General features: G+C 44.6%; 1 protein-coding gene across 3 annotated transcripts in view; it reads right to left on the reverse strand.

Moving 5' to 3' along the window:
* The window catches only part of WDR45 (WD repeat domain 45), a 956,899-nt gene that overhangs the window by 502,150 nt on the left and 438,629 nt on the right, over positions 1–16,120 (reverse strand). For all 3 annotated transcript variants that reach the window (XM_044080189.1, XM_044080188.1, XM_044080187.1), the window contains exon 7: positions 8,165–8,244. In XM_044080189.1, the coding sequence (XP_043936124.1) occupies positions 8,165–8,244 (80 nt within the window). The remainder of the gene's footprint in view (positions 1–8,164; positions 8,245–16,120) is intronic.

Raw genomic sequence — 16,120 nt, forward strand, 5'->3', positions numbered from 1 at the left:
AAGCTTGATAAATGATCTGTTGCCAAAGAGAAAAGTGGAGAATCAAACTTTCTGTAAAGGAAAAAGGACCATCAGTGTGGGAGGGGGGGGTCATGGTCTCGTAAACAGTCATTATTACTGTCCTTTGTTTTGGGGAGTTCATATCTTATTTTTGGAACCCCCTTGCCATTTCTTCTTAAATGCCTGTTTACCAGCATTTAGCCAGCACCGTTTATTTTCTTTCTTGCCAAAACTAGACAAGGGATTAGAGAATCCCATGGAAAATTTGGAAAAGAAAGGATGAAAAATCTGAGAGATTGCCAGTATCAGCTTATCCTCCTCACCATTCATTTTGTAGCAAAAGGACCAAAAACTTGCTCTATCCAAATGAAAATTTATAATCTCATTTTCACATTACCTGGGAGGTTCTGAGAATGTAGCTAGGCAAACCTCCTCAAACCAAGTACCAGTAGCCGTAGCCCTGGAAGAAGTACCAACAGAGTCAATCACACACTTTAAATGAGTTGTGACCTGTATGATGGAGGAAAACAATCCATTTAAAGCAGACTTTTCCTCACAAGACGAAAATGCATATCAACATTCCTCATACTTTCACAATTTGTCAGAATAAACTTCAACATAGGAACATGACAATTCAAAATTCTGAAAATCAAAGTTACAGAAGTATACACTTTTTTCTCCATACTTACCAATAATTTTCCCTCCTTGTCAGAAAGTGTAGGATTAAAATTAACTAAATGTGTAGCAGCAGTAGGATTAAATAAAGTTGTAGCTGATGGGTCAGGTTTGGGATGAGTGTATAAAAACTTAAAAGACTAAGGAACTTCGTCCAATCTTCCTGCCCTTTTAAGGGCAGCAGGCTGACTATTAAGAAAATTGTTGGCTGTGACACACACATCCTCCAGTGCTGACAACACTGGGAGAATGGCTGAAGGTTCTGGAAATTCCATTTGTAACAGCTTATAGTATTTTCTGAGGGACTGAGAAACCTCAGTATTCTCCCAAATAATCTCAGAGAAAGAGAAATCCCCCACAAGGGAGAAATCTAAGGATAAAACTCTATACATCAGTTCCTTCATCTTCCTGTCCAGATTCAGAATCTCAAATCTCTTCAGGAAAGGAAGCATCCATATTTCTTATACCAGAAACCATCTTATAAGAAGGGTCAATATCCTGAGTTAGACCCTGAATTGGATATAGTAAACTACTCCTGTCCAGGGAAATTTGAGCAGGAGCAGATATGTGTTTAGTTTTCTGTCTCCCTCTGACAGAAATTAAATTAGACCAACAGGGTTGTTAATGGCAGCAGCAGCTTCCCCAGGGATTGGCACAGCATTCTGATTAAACAAGGAAGCCTTCCCTGCTCCCCTTCCCAGGACTGACAAGAGTGGCTCTTCCTTGCCCACTGAGGGACCCTCAACACCCACAGAGGAGGTGGCTAATCCCAGATCCATAGTGGCTATAAGTGCTACACCAGAGGGATCTAGGGCAAAAGATGAGTGGCTTGGGGGAACCACTTCTGGCCACAGCAGAGTCACCAATCTGCAGATGAGGCAAACTTCTAGCCTGCTACTGTGGCAAAGGCCGTTTGCTTAATTTTTTCTTTTGGTGGCTGGAAGAAGGACTGCTCATGGGATTGGTTGGTTGTTCCATAGTTAAGCTGAGAATGGTGCCTCTTTCAAGGGGGAAACAAGCAGCATAAGCTGGTAAAATGCAAAGCTGGTAAAAGTCCTCCTTTCCTCACAAAAACCACAGTAAACAGCACTTTAATACACTTTACCAGCCACTAAAAGTAAAATAAAAAAAGTTTCTCCACAGAAAAACGGCTTAAACTACTTTTAAGACTAACAGGAAAAAATGCTATCCCATTTAAAAGTACATTTAAGTCTCACAACAGTCTTTTAACGTACAAACACCTACATGAAAAACAACTTTCCTAACCAGGAAAGTAGTTTTAAATAATAAATTTAAAATGTGGAAGGTTTTTCCCCCAAAGGGAATTTATCTGCCTAACAAAAGAACAGCACAAGTTGACCGTCAGTCCTTGAAAGCCTGTAGCAGAGCACTCTTTTCGGTTGCAGGAAAGCTCATAAGGGTGTGGTGCTCAAACCATTTGTTTTTTATGCAGCTCGGCTCAAACTGCCAAATGGTTTCAGTGCATGGAAGTGCCCTGAAGCTTTGGAACCTGGTCACCTGTTATATCCTTGGCAGGATATAAACCATACAGCTAAGGCTACTGCAGCAGTAATTAATATGATGAACACTGGAAGTTATAATTTACAATACTGATGTTTATGCATAAGCAGAAGCCACTGAAGATAAAGTACAGTTTTGTACCTACCATAAATGTAGATGTTCGAGTGCTAATACAGCTGCAGTCATAACAGATGGGTTCTCCTGCCATCAGGCGGGTCCTCGGTCGGCCGAATTCCAAAGTCTAGGTCCGGCGTCGGCTGTCGTCGCTTCTTCCCTGACGTCAGTGCGACAGGGGTATAAAAGAACCGGCCAACGCCATTTTCTTCAGTTTTTCTTGCCCCAGATGTCAGGTGCCCCCAGAAGGAAGGCAATACATAAATTTGTGTAATAAAGCAATGCCATATAATCAAAATACAGTAGTGCAAGCAAATACATCAAGAATGAATACCCCAATCAGGTTGCATGAGGAGGTGTTAGCCAAAAGGCCTGTCCCAAGAGGGGAAGGAGGGAGGGAAACTTGGACTGCAGCTGTATTAGCACTCGAACATCTACATTTATGGTAGGTACAAAACTGTACTATGTTCATCGTGCATACAGCTGCAGTCATAACAGATGGGTAGAATCCCAAAGCTAAGAAAGGGGTGGTAGGCACTAGGTGGAACTAGGAGGAGCCAGAATGCCCTACAAGACTGCAGTGGCAAAGCCCGCTCTAGATTTGGAGTATAATGGAAGGTGATAGTGCTTGGAGAAGGTATGCACAGAACTCCAAGTGGCTGCTTCCAAAATATCTTTGGTAGGAACTCCTCTGAGAAAAGCTGCAGAGGTAGCCGTGGCCCTTTTGGAGTGAGATCTGATGCCTGTAGGTACAGTTTTGCCATGAAAAGAATAGCAAAAGTGTATGCAGTGGGCTATCCATTTTGAGATTGTCTGTTTGGAAATTGGCTTTCCTTGAGCTCCTATAGCATAGGACACAAAGAGTTGTTCTGATTTTTTGAAAGGCTTTGTTCTGTCCAAATAATAACGCAGTTGTCTGTGGATGTCCAAGGAATGTAGTAATCTCTCCCCTTTGTTTTGAGGATTAGGATAAAAGGTAGGTAAGTGTATAGCCTGATTCAAAGCTACCCTGGATACCACTTTTGGCATAAAGGACGGGTTGGTTCGTAAGGAAACTCTGTCCTGATGGAAGATGATAAAAGGCTGCACAGCCATGAGAGCTTATAGTTCCGATACCCTACGAGCTGAGGTAATAGCCAGAAGGAAAGCTGTTTTCCAGGACAAATATTGCAAATTTGATGAGGCAGCTGGCTCAAAAGGAGGCAAGGTCAGCTTTTCTAGAATGAAATTGAGATCCCAAGCAGGTATTGGTTGTTTCCTTGGGGGTTTTAGATTCTTGGCCCCTCTGAGGAACTGTCTTAAGAGGGGGTGGGAGACTAAGGGTGGATCAGTGTTGTATTCTGCAGAAATGGCTGAGGCATGGATTTTGATGGAGGAGAATGAAAGTCCACTGCCTAGCAGCTCAGCTAGATACTGTAATATTTGAGGTAAATTCAGTTTTCCAGGATCCTGGCCCTTTTTCTCATTCCAGACACAAAACCGCTTCCATTTTGCGGAGTAAGCTTTTCTAGTAGATGGCCTTCTGGCTTCCAAAATGACATCCTGCACCTCCTTGGAGAGTAGGGTCTGTTGTGATGCTAAGGAATCTTCCATGCGGCTAGACTGAGTGTTTTTAGCTGACTGTGAAGAGTTTTGAAGCTGTGCTGAGTCAGAAGAAGAGGCATTAGAGGCAGGGTCCATGGTGGGGAATGCGTCAGGCTCCTCATGAGTGGGTACCAGTGTTGTCTTGGCCAGTCTGGAGCAATGAGAATCATCTTTGGTCTGTCTGCTCTGGTTTTTAATAGAACTTTGGGCAGCAGAGGAAGAGGTGGGAAGGCATAAACTGTCATTGATGTCCAACTGAAGGAGAGAGCGTCCACTCTCCAGGCCTTTGGATGAAAAAACCTTGAGCAGAATTTTGTCAATTGGTGATTTTTGTGGGAGGCAAAGCGATCTATGTCTGACCTTCCCCATGCTTGAATTATCTCTGTAAAACCTTGAGGATGCAACTTCCATTCGTGTGGATCTGTCATATTTCTGCTTAGGTTGTCTGCCAGCGTGTTTTCCTTGCCTGGCAAGTACTGTGCTTGTAGTTCGCTTTGTAAGTCCAGGGCCATGTTCCAAAGTGACATGGCCAGTCTGCATAGGGGATATGAATGGGTTCCTCCGTGTTTGTTTATGTACCACATTACTGTGGTGTTGTCCGTCCTTATCAATAGTTGACCTGGCAGCAGAAGGTCTTTGAAAGGTATAATAGCATTTATTACTGCTAGCATTTCCTTTTGATTGATGTGAAGGTGCTTTTTTTTTTTGGGACCATTTGCCCTGAATGCAGCGATCTGTCATGTGCGCCCCCCAGGCGTAGTCCGAGGTGTCTGTTGTGATGACTTGATTTGCTTGAGGCTTGCTGAATGGGAGACCTGTGTTTGTTTGGCATGCTTGAGCCCACCACAGAAATTCCTTTTGAAGACATGGAATTAGTGGTATTATTGTTTCCAAACTGTGGCTGTGTTGAGACCATAGGTTTTTCAGGTACCATTGAAGTTTCCTCATATGCAGCTTTGCACATGGGATTAGTAAGATGCAAGATGCCATGAATCCCACAGCCTGCAGGATTTTCCTTGCAGTCAGCCTGGTGCAATTTGCTAGTGTTCTGAAGTATTGAGTTAGTTGCCCCTGCTTCTCTGGCGTGAGGTAGGCCATCTGGGTGTTTGTGTCCAAGTTGGCACCCAGGAAAATTATTTTCCGAGAGGGTATTAGCCTTGATTTCTTTTTGTTGACTGTGTATCCCTGAGAATTCAACAACATTATTACATAAGCCAGATGTTTCAGAAGAATGTGCTTGCTGTCCGCTTGGATCAGGCAGTCGTCCAAATAGGGGTATATTTGTATCCCTTGAAGTCTGCAGTAGGCAATTACTGATGCCAGGCATTTCGTGAATACTCTGGACACAGTAGATAAGCCAAAGGGCAATGAAGAGAATTGATAATGGGTTGAACCTGCAAGAAATCTGAGGTATCTTCTGCAATTTTGTCTGATTGGGACATGCAGGTATGCCTCCTTGAGGTCCAATGTTATCAGCCAAGACTCCTTGCCCAGCATGGGAAGAAGCTGCAGTAGAGTGAGCATCCTGAATTTTGGTACGAGTAGAAATGTGTTTAGGATGGATAGGTCCAAAATAGGTCTCCAATCTTTTCCCTTCCTTGGTACCAGGAATAGTCTGGAATAAAAACCTTGACCTTGTTCGTGCGTAGGTACCTCTTGAATAGCTTTCATGTCTATGAGATCTGAAATTTGTCTTTGTGCCTCTGCCCTTTGATTGTGTGGCAGGTTTGGCATGCCTCTCATTTTTGGAAGGGTGTGAAAATGGAATCTGTAGCCTCTGTTTATAATGTCCAGGATCCATTTGTCTTTTGTGACAATATGCCAATTTTTTGAAAATAATGCCAGTTTTCCGCCTAAGGGTGCTGCCATTTGAGTCTTGCTTGGCATGCAAAGGGGAAAGTAATTGGGCTTGCTTTCTGAATGGTTGCGAGTTATCCTCACCACCTCTTTGTGTAGGAGCTTGCCATTGTCTGCCTCTAAACGATCCTTGGGATTGCCCTCTGCCCCTCGGGCGCCTGTATCTACCTCTTTGGGGTCTGTCCTTGGCTGGAAAGGACCAATTTTTGGAAGGCCAATTTCTACTGAAACATGGGGATTGTACCTGTAGAAAATCTTTCACGGTTTGCATTGATTTAGCCTTTTCCTCCATTTTCCTTAATACCTCCTCAGCATTAGCACCAAATAATACATCCTTTTGTAGAGGGGCATCTAGTAATTTAGCTTTGACATGATCTGGTAAGGTTTGTTCCTTGAGCCAGGCATGTCTACGTATGACTGATCCTGTAACAGCAGCTCTACATGAGGCCTCTAGAGCATCAAAACCACATTGTAAGGTATGTTTACCCACTTGTTCTGCACTATGCATCAAATCCTGCAACTCCTTCAAGTCTGGTTGTTCAGGTTGTGACATTTTACTTCTCAATTGTGATAACAAAAACTGTTGGTACTTTAGCATATGGAACTGACAGTTTAATGCCCTCATGGTTAAGGTGGCCGAGGTATATACCTTTTTTCCCCACCTTTCTAAGGATCTGGAATCTCTCTCGGAAGGTAATGGATTTTTAGCAGTGTAGGCCTTGATTCCCTTGGGGCCCTGTGAGATAGTTTCTGGGTCAGCAGCATGGCTTTTGTATAGAAATTGGTGTGAGTCAGGAACCCTGTAGTACCTGTCAGGCTTGACTGGAGCTGGAGGTAGAGAATCCGGGTTAAGGCAGGCCTCCGAGTACACATCCTCTAGTATGTCCAGACAGGAGGTATAGCCAGAGGCCTGTGCTGAGGTAGCAAGAGAAATTCCCTAAGCCTTTTCTTGGAATCTGAATAATCTTGGCCTTCCCAGTGGAAGTGTTCCCTTAAGGTAGGCAAAGTTTCCCCAAATGAGTAATCCTCTGGGGGGGATGCAGAGGGAATGGACTCCTCTGCATCAGAGTCTTCAAAAGGGGAGTAAGAATGTTCCTGTTTATCAGAGTGCTCTGATATAATGGAGCCCTGATCAGAGGAGGGGGATTCTTCCTCCACTCTGGGCCTTTTGTCCAGGGGGGGGGTTGAGAACCCCTGATAAGAGTAATTAAATCCTCAGCCATTTTAAGCATCTGTTTTTTAGGCATGGGGCCTGGAAATGGGCCCTGTGTAGCTTGTCTCTTAGAATGCATGGCTGCTTTAGACTTAGTGAAAGCCTTGATGGAAAAAGAAGAGGAAGGTCTGAAGACACCTTGAGAGGAGGTAGACCTGTCCACAATTTGAGATTCACCGCCAAGAGTGGCTTCTGTATCTATAGTCGGGGTGTGGGCCGAGGAGCCTGCGAACCCGGGCACAGGAGATACCGCCAATGAAGTGTCTTCGGTAGTCAGGGGCTGCGTAGGCGCCTCGCTGAGAACCGGACCATGTGTAGTCGGCTTTGGCGTGGTGTCGGTAGAGGCCGCGGACCTCGTGTGTCGGTCCTTATCTTTGCGTTTTTTAGACAAAACTGGAGTCGGAGTATCCGACGACATAATATAGTTAAATTTTTTGCCAAAATAATGCTGGGCGAACTCCACCCGAGGCTTAATGGTGCGTTTGTTGAACGTAGCACAAAAGCGACAGACCGAGACGTCGTGGTCTGGGCCTAAACAAGGAATACAGAGGGAATGGAAATCCTTATGCGGTATTTGCTTCCCACATGAAATACAATTATTAACTTTGTCTGACATCGGTCTGAGGCAAGTAAAGTTTCCCCAACTGGGTACTTAGCTTTCAAGAAGACTTCGGTTACAAAATTTTCGTAATTTCAGGAGCTGGCCGACCGGCACTTGTGAACTGCTTCTGCTTCGGGCACCGCGCGGCAAAAAAGACTGAAGAAAATGGCGTCGGCTGGTTCTTTTATACCCCTGTCGCACTGACGTCAGGGAAGAAGCGACGACAACCGACGCTGGACCTAGACTTTGGAATTCGGCCAACCGAAGACCCGCCTGACGGCAGGAGAATCTGTTATGACTGCAGCTGTATGCACGATGAACATCTAGTGAAAACATATTTGTAGATGTCAGTGCCCCTGATAGAATACTGTCTAAAATGTCAGGGCTTTTGACTTGACTGTCTCAAAAATTAAAAAAAAAAAAAAATAAGCAGTTGTTTGGTAACATATCTGATTTAACAGCAAATAAATGTTTAAATACAATATGCCTGTGAGTATTGTTAACTACCCCAGTACTTACACAATTATTGACAGGTACCCTTCCATTATGTCCTCATTAGTTCACTACAAAAACATATCAGCAGCATATCTTGCACTCACCACTAACTGAAGACTTCCACATTTATGACCAGGGAAAACAATGAGTTGCTTTTCCAGGCTTGGACACAAATCACACAAACCTAAAATTTACAACAAAAAGAGGGTGTTAGCTTTTGAAATTTACATCATGAATATGGATGGTGCAGGGCATGTGCTATGTTGCACTAAGATCTTCATCACCATACAAGCAAGAATTACTGCCATCTTCAACATTAATCACCCACCCATATGAGACACTAGAATCTCAAAATATATAAAAACAGAAGCTGCACTCTGATACATGGAAATACACTTAGAAAATAAATAAAGCACAGCCAGCCACCTTGCCAGCTAGATACAAATTCTGTAACAGCAAAGTAATATTCACATGAATTATAACACAGTATGTTTTAAAATGAATACTTATTTACCATAAAACATATGACAGTCAATGTAGTATAATACTACATAGGGCAGGGCTCATGTAGCTAAATTACTAAATCAATTAAGCAAGTGGACTGTATGTCTGAAAATGTTTAAAAACAAGTTAAATAAATGTGTGTTTGTTTATTTGCTTGCTTGCTAAGTTAATGAACTGATCCACAAGGACCCATCAGTCACTGCTCCGAAAAGGCAACATGATACAGACTGCAAAATATGGGTACAGCTAATATTAATTACAAATGAGCTAGTTAAAAGAAGCTGCATGTCATGTCGTGCTTTAGCTTTTACAGAGTTCACCACAGATGCACACCTCATGGAGAGCAAACCACATTCTCAGTGTCTCTTTGATATCGATCCAGACAATACATGATGTCAGATGTGAAGAAATGTGGGCAGAACTGAAGAAAAAAAGTTATGTACTCACCATAACGTTCCATGTGAGTTGTTCATCTCGCCCTCACTTACTGATGGGTTCGGAGCCGATCCTCTGCTCCGACTCGGCCAACTGAAAAGCTCGAGGTCTTCAACTAGCTCGAGGGCAATTCCTTATCCCATGATGCACCCTGATCTTCCCTCAGATCTTATTTGCTGCCAGCTAACTACCTAGTAGTATTAATATGCCACTCAGAGAGCTGGATAAGAGACAATGCACCATATAAGAAAGGTGACTGACCTCAAGTAGACTTGATGGGGGTTGGAGGGTGGGACATAAGAATGAAGGCGAGATGAACAACTCACATGGAACATTATGGTGAGTATACAACTTTTTTATGTGAAGTTGTTCTATCTCGCCATTCATTCTTACTGATGAGTAGCGCCCCAAGCACCATCTTTCTTGGGTGGCTCACGGATGAATATTCCTCAGAACTGTAGAACCAAAGTAGGTCCTGTCCCTGGAGGCCTTGTCTACTTTGTAATGAGTGAAAAAGGTATAAGGTCCTGACCAGGTATCTGCTGCACAAATAGAATCTAATGGTAACCTTACAGAAAAAGCTAATGAGGTTGAAACAGCTCTAGTAGAATGGGCCTTTATTTTCTGTTGTAAGGGAGCATTCTCTGAACTATAAATGAAGGAAATGCAATCTGATAACCATCTTGACAAGGTTACTTTTGTCACTGGGGCACCCTTTTTTGACTCTGAAAAGGAAACAAAGAGCTGATCTGTTGATCTGAATTGTTTCATTCTACCTAGATAAAATCAGAGTGATCTATGAACATCAAGTTTGTGCAACGTGTTCCATCCTATTTGTATATTGAGGAAAGAAAACGGGCAACTCAATGGATTGGTTAAGATTTGTCTCTGAACAAACTTTTGGTAAAAAGGATGGATTAGTTCTGAGCGAAACTCTGTCATTATGGAAAATCAGATAAGGAGGTTTGATGGTCAAGGCCTGCAACTCAGAAATCCTCCAAGCAGAAGTAATGGCTATCAAAAATATAGTCTAACAAGAAAGGAATTTCAAAGGACAGGACAAGGCTGGTTCAAAAGGAGGTAATATGATTCTGGAGAGAACAAAATTTAGATTCCATGGCATGACTGGCACTCTGACTGGTGGCCTCAAATGAATGGTACCTTTAAGAAAGGCTTTAGCAAGTTGATGTGACATGACATTGGAGCCTTGGAAGCCAAGACGAAAGTTTGAGATTGCTGCTAATTGAACTCTGATGGTAGCTGCAGCAGCTCCTTCGTTGAAAAGTTTAGTTAGAAATTCCAATATAGGTGGAATTGGAACTAGATAAGGATCAACATCATTCTCATGCCCATAAAAAAAAAATCTCTTCCATTTGCTAAGATATAACATTCTAGTGGATGATTTATAGGTTCATAGGTAAGTACTAGGCTATCTGCTCAGGGCCATTTATAAGCCTAGCCACAGAGTGATGGCTTTCGTCTCCCCATTAGATTAGTAACCTGGGCCTCTGCCTAACAGGGTTCCTGAAGTGATCCCAGGGTAGAACTTACGATTACCCATCCACTCATCAAGATTTCTCTTGAAGAGGGTCAGACAAGAGCTCTGTCGAATATGGATTGGGATTCTAATCCATAGTGAGGGGAGTCGCTGGGACAGGAATCTATCCCTCCAGTATGTCCTGTTTATTGTTGTGCATAGGTTCAAGTCGCTAGAACGAGTGGTTCTGAGGGATCTCGTTTTTTTGAGGTGAAGCATGCCCATTAGTTCAGGGTTTGACATGGCCCTATAGGTCAGGCATAGGTCACCTCTGGGCAGACGGTAAGGAGCTTTTTTAGTCGTGCTTCATAGGGTAATTGTTTAAGGCCCTTAATCCTCTTAGTGTGGTACTTCTGTGGTCTTTCTAGTTGTTGCAGGTGTCTAGTGAGGTACATCCCAAATGGGGCATTGTACTCTATTATGGGCCTAATGAGTGAGGAGTAAAGAGGCACAATCACCTCCTTGGATCTGGATGAGAAACCCTTTGTGATCAGGTGTGCCACACAGAAGGATTTCCTGACCGTTTTGGCTATGTGGTTCTCAAGGGAGAGCATCCTATCTACTTGGGTACCCAGGTCCCTAATTACTTCTTCTGTACTTAGTGGATTCCCATCTATGTGGTAGTTTGTAGGTACTTTGTTTTTCCCAAATGGGATTACTATGCATTTTTTGGCATTTAGCTTGAGGCCGTGACTTTGACACCAGGTGTTTGTCTCTGAGTGACCCTTTTGCAGGATGTCTGTATCAGCTGGAGAGTCAATTACTGCACCCAATTTACAGTCATCTGCAAACTTGGTGAGCCACAGTCCCTCCGCATTTGCCTGTACTTTGGAGAAAGTATACCGAACAGGAGGGGTCCCAGGACTGACCCCTGTGGTACTCCGCTTGTGACTGGTTTAGAGTCAGACATGGCGCCTGCCACTCTTACTGTGTGGGTTCTGTCTGAGAGCCAATTGGCAACCCATCTCGTGACATGGGGGTTGATATTTAAGCTAGTGAGTTTGTCTATGATTCCTGAGTGTTGTATGGTGTTGAATGCCTTAGCGAGGTCCAGATATGCTGTGTGGACCACCTTCCCTTTATCTATGGCCTTGGTGACTGTTTCAAAGAAGTTGACCAAGTTCAGGAGGCAAGATCTGCCTTTAACAAAGCCGAACTGGGTGGGGTCCAGTGTCTGGAGGTTCCCAATGTCCCTGTTAATGAGCTCCAGGACAATGCATTCCATGGCTTTGCAGACCAAGCTAGTCAAGCTTATAGGGTGATAGTTCCCAGGGGCAGTTGTGGCACCACCTTTGTGGAGTGGTACGACTGTTGCTGTACGCCATTCTTTGGGTACATAGCCTGTAGAGAGGCTGAGTTTGAACAGTGTTTTGAGATGGGGGGGTTAGTTCATTTTGAAGCTCATGTAAGACAAAACCTGGGATACCATCTGGTCCCATTGATGCTGTGTTTTTGGCCTTTGCAAGGGCTGTCTTTACTTGTGTGTCTGAGGTATCTGGAATGCCACATTCTACTGGGATGGGTGCTAGCCCATTTGGTGTGGGGGGGATGAAGTTTGCACTGAACTTGTCAGCCAGGATGTTGGCAATGTCGGTTGGTTCAGTGTATTTATGGACATTATGCACTAGATCGGAGCATATCTGACAGTTTGCCCCTAGACTCTTGACATAGTTAAAGAAGGCCTTGTGGTTATCCTGAGTCATTGGCTATTTTCTTTCGAAGTTGGCCTTGGATGATTTAATGAGGGAGAGCAGTTTTTTACTGATATTAATCAGAGATGCCTTGGATGTTATAATATTTTGGGCCTCAGCTGACAGGTTGTAAATCCTGGCTACTGTGTGAATTGGAGCAGCCAAGCTTTCAGTTTGAGGGAATGAAGAGAAGGATGAAGAGCCCCTGATGAATGGGTCAACAGATCTGGAACTAGGTCCGGGATCCAGGCTTCTTTCAAGAGATGAGGCTGGAGTTAGGGAAACCATATTTGCTGAGGCCAGTAAGGGGCTATTAAGATCATGGTCCTTCCCAGCAAGTTTGCTTTCTGTAATACTTTGGGAATCAGAGGGAAGGGAGGAACGGCATAAAGGAGACCCAGGGGCCAATTGTGCACCAGTGCATCTCTTGGGACATCCCCCGGCGGGGGAATCAGGGCAAAGTCCCTGCTGCATTTCATGTTTGTTGGGGTTGGAAAGTGATCGCAGCAAGGCTATCCCCACCTGCAGAATATCCATTCCATTACTTGTTTCTTTAGGGACCACTCGTGAGACAGTAGAATTGCTCTGCTTTCACACTGGATTTCCCCGGGATTTGTGTTGCTATCAGAAAGCGCTGGGTGGAGATTGCCCACTGCTATACTCTCATGGCCTCTCAACGCAGAGGGTAAGATTTGGTTCCTCTTTGTTTATGTACCAGACCACTGACATGTTGTCTGTCTGAATTGCAATTTTTCCCAGATGTACAGAGTCTTGAAAAGACTGTAACGCTAGAAGTACCGCTCTCATCTCCAGAACATTTATATGCAGATGAGTCTCGTATTTCTTTCATGCGCCTTGGGCTCTTCTTCCCTGATAATGACCCCCCCCCCACCCTATCAAGGAAGCGTCCGTGGTCACTGTGGCTATGGGATTGGGTAGAACAAATGTACGGCCCCGAGTTACATGTTGAGATGTCAGCCACCACTGAAGGTCCTTCTTGCACGTATTCATTATGATGATTTGGTGTTACATTGGAAGTTCCTGAAAGGACCATTGAGAGAATAGGAGCCATTGTAGAACTCGCATGTGCATTCGGGCAAGGGGAATGGCAATGATCGCTGCCGCCATCCATCCTAGCAATTTGGAGTACCATTGAGACTGAGGCTTTTTCCCTTCGAAGTAGGTCTAATATTTGTTTTCGTAAGAGACAAATTCTTTCTGGAGGCAGACTTAATGTCATTGAAACTGTGTCTAGTTCTGCTCCTATAAAGACGGTCTGTTGCGATGGTGATAAGGCAGATTTTTCTGAGTTGATGATAATCCCCAGTTGATTGCAGAGATTTAAGGTTGCATCCCTTGTCTGAATAAGTTGATGCTTGGTGGTGGCAGTGAGGAGCCAGTCGTCTAGATATGGAAACACCTGGAATCCCAACCGTCTCAGGTGAGCGGTGACTACTGCCACACATTTGGTGAACACTCTGGGGGCTGTAGTGAGACCAAAGGGCAGAACACAAAATTGATGATGGCTGGCTCCCAGCCGGAAACGTAGATGATCCCTGGATGGTCTGTTTATCTTTATGTGGTAGCACGCATCCTGAAGATCTATACAGCACATCCAATTGTCTTTTCTCAAAAAGGGAAGTATTGACTGAAGCGTGACCATACGGAACTTCGTATTTTTTTTACTGACCTGTTTAGTCTGCTTAGGTCCAGAATAGGTCTCCAGTCCCCTGTTTTCTTTGGAACTAAAAAGAACCTTGAGTAAGTTCCGGATCCCTTCTGGTCTGCTGGATGACTCTTTTGTCCAGCAACCTTTGAACCTCTAAGGCTGCTTGGTCCCTGTGACTGGGTGAAACATCAGGGATTTTCTTTACTAGAGGGGATGGAGTGGCAAAGAGAATGGAGTATCCTCTGGATATTATGCTTTGTAACCAGCTGTCTTTTATTTTTAGCCAGGCGACTAGGTACAAAGACAGGCATCCCCCGACTGCCTCCAGAGATGAACAGTTGGGCCTGCTTTCAGGAGCACTGATCGAGCTTGCCAAAGAACTGATATCTGTCACCCTGGTTCTGCGGACCCCCTCTGCTACGTGGGTGACGTCTTCCATTATTACCCCCTCTTCTGCCTCTAGAGGGGATTTCACCATGAGTGTTCTGGAAATATCCTTGAGATTTATGGAACCATATCTTTCCACCTCTCCTCCCTTTGGGGTAAGGTCTATTTGGGGTAGAAAAATGTACTCCAATGGCAGACAAGGTCTTTCAGTCTTTTTTACTCCTGGTAAGCGTTTCCTTTACCTTTGGTCCGAAAAGGGACAAACCATCAAAGGGGGTGTTAATGAAGGAAGACTTAAAGGGTTCCACAAAGAAACATAAGCACATCCAGGAATGTCTCCTCAAAGTGATTCCTGTACCCACTGCTCTGCTCATACCATCAGCTGCACATGACAACAGATGCATGGACAAGTTCACTACCGAATTAAGAGTGGAGAGCTGGGAAGTTACCTTGTCCTAAACCCCACAGCTACTGAACCCTGCAGAGTGTCTCCTAGCTCCTTCAGGAGATCCCTTTGTAATCTAGTAAAATGTGTGAGGTAGTTCAGCGACTGAAGGACAAATGCCACTGAACTAAACATACGCTTCCCATATCTGTCCATAATCCTGGATTCTCTATTAGGAGGATGAACAGATGAAGTCTCTGATAATTCCTTCTTGATGGCTGCTGCCACCACCATAGCATCAACAGGTACTCCTTTAATAAGGTAAGGTCCATCTTGAGGGATAGTTATAAATTTGTTAGGCCACCTAGGTACAGGCTCCGTGGTGTCTGGGGACTCCTATACCCTTCGAGTGAGTAATTCAAGCAACTCATCAAAGGGTGGAGACATCTAAGAGGTGGAGGATTGAGACCCAAAAGCCTTCAGGAGGACTGACTTATCAGAAGGGATAAGGGATTTCCAGCCACCCCTCTATTTAAGAATTTCTAAGATATCTGCAAAGGAGATATCTTCTGAGGGGGGACCGTGGGGACCCTTCTGACTCATCCAAGTCAGTATCCAAATTGACCGACTCCTGTGGGGAGTCCAGATGCTTCCTCTTGCAGAGTCTCTTCCTAGGCACTTCTTCAGTGGGAGGTTCTGGAGATGTCTCAGAAGAACATGGCTTACCCAATGGGGCTTCCTGAGGCTCAGGATCTCTACGCTTCAATGGAGCGTGTGATGAAGAGGCAGAAACTGGTGCTTTCAGGGAGGGAGCTGCTCGAACTGATGGAGTGGTTGTTGGGGCAGACAAAACCTCATAGCCTTGAAGGCCCCTTGGTCCTGGCAAAAGGAATCCCTCGGATCTGAAGATTGGATGGAAACCATCTGCACCGGTACGGAGGGCTCTGAGCCAGAGGTTGGGGCCAAACTCACTCAAGCCGAAGCCCCAAGAGGTAAAGTCGGCACCAACAAGTCGGTCCTACTATCCTCCCTGGACTCGACCGGTGAGCGTCGGCCCTGAGATCCCTTGGTCGGGGCCGAAGACATCAGGGCAGTCGGGGCCGAAAAACCTAGAGTATCATCCGTTCAGCGCTTTCCAGCTCCAACAGGAGGAACAGAAGATGTTGGAGGAACTAAGGGTGGCTCTGAAGCCCCCGGGGTCAGTGTGATAAAATTTTTGCCAGCGCCGGTATCTGTAGAAGCTTCTTCACCATGTGGTCCACATCCAAATCAGACAGTCTACTTGAGGCCTGTGAAGAATGTGATGAAGCCACCGATTGTAATATGGGAGACTTTAATGTAGGGGATACTGGCTCCTAACCATAACGACAGTCAATTCCAAAGGCTGTGGAACCGATTTCAAAGCTTTCCTAGAAGCTGATTTCGAAGTAGATGGACTTTTTGTTGGTTCCG

Source organism: Protopterus annectens, chromosome 8.part0, assembly GCF_019279795.1.
Source record: "Protopterus annectens isolate FY-2018-M chromosome 8.part0, PAN1.0, whole genome shotgun sequence".
NCBI lineage: Eukaryota > Metazoa > Chordata > Ceratodontiformes > Protopteridae > Protopterus > Protopterus annectens.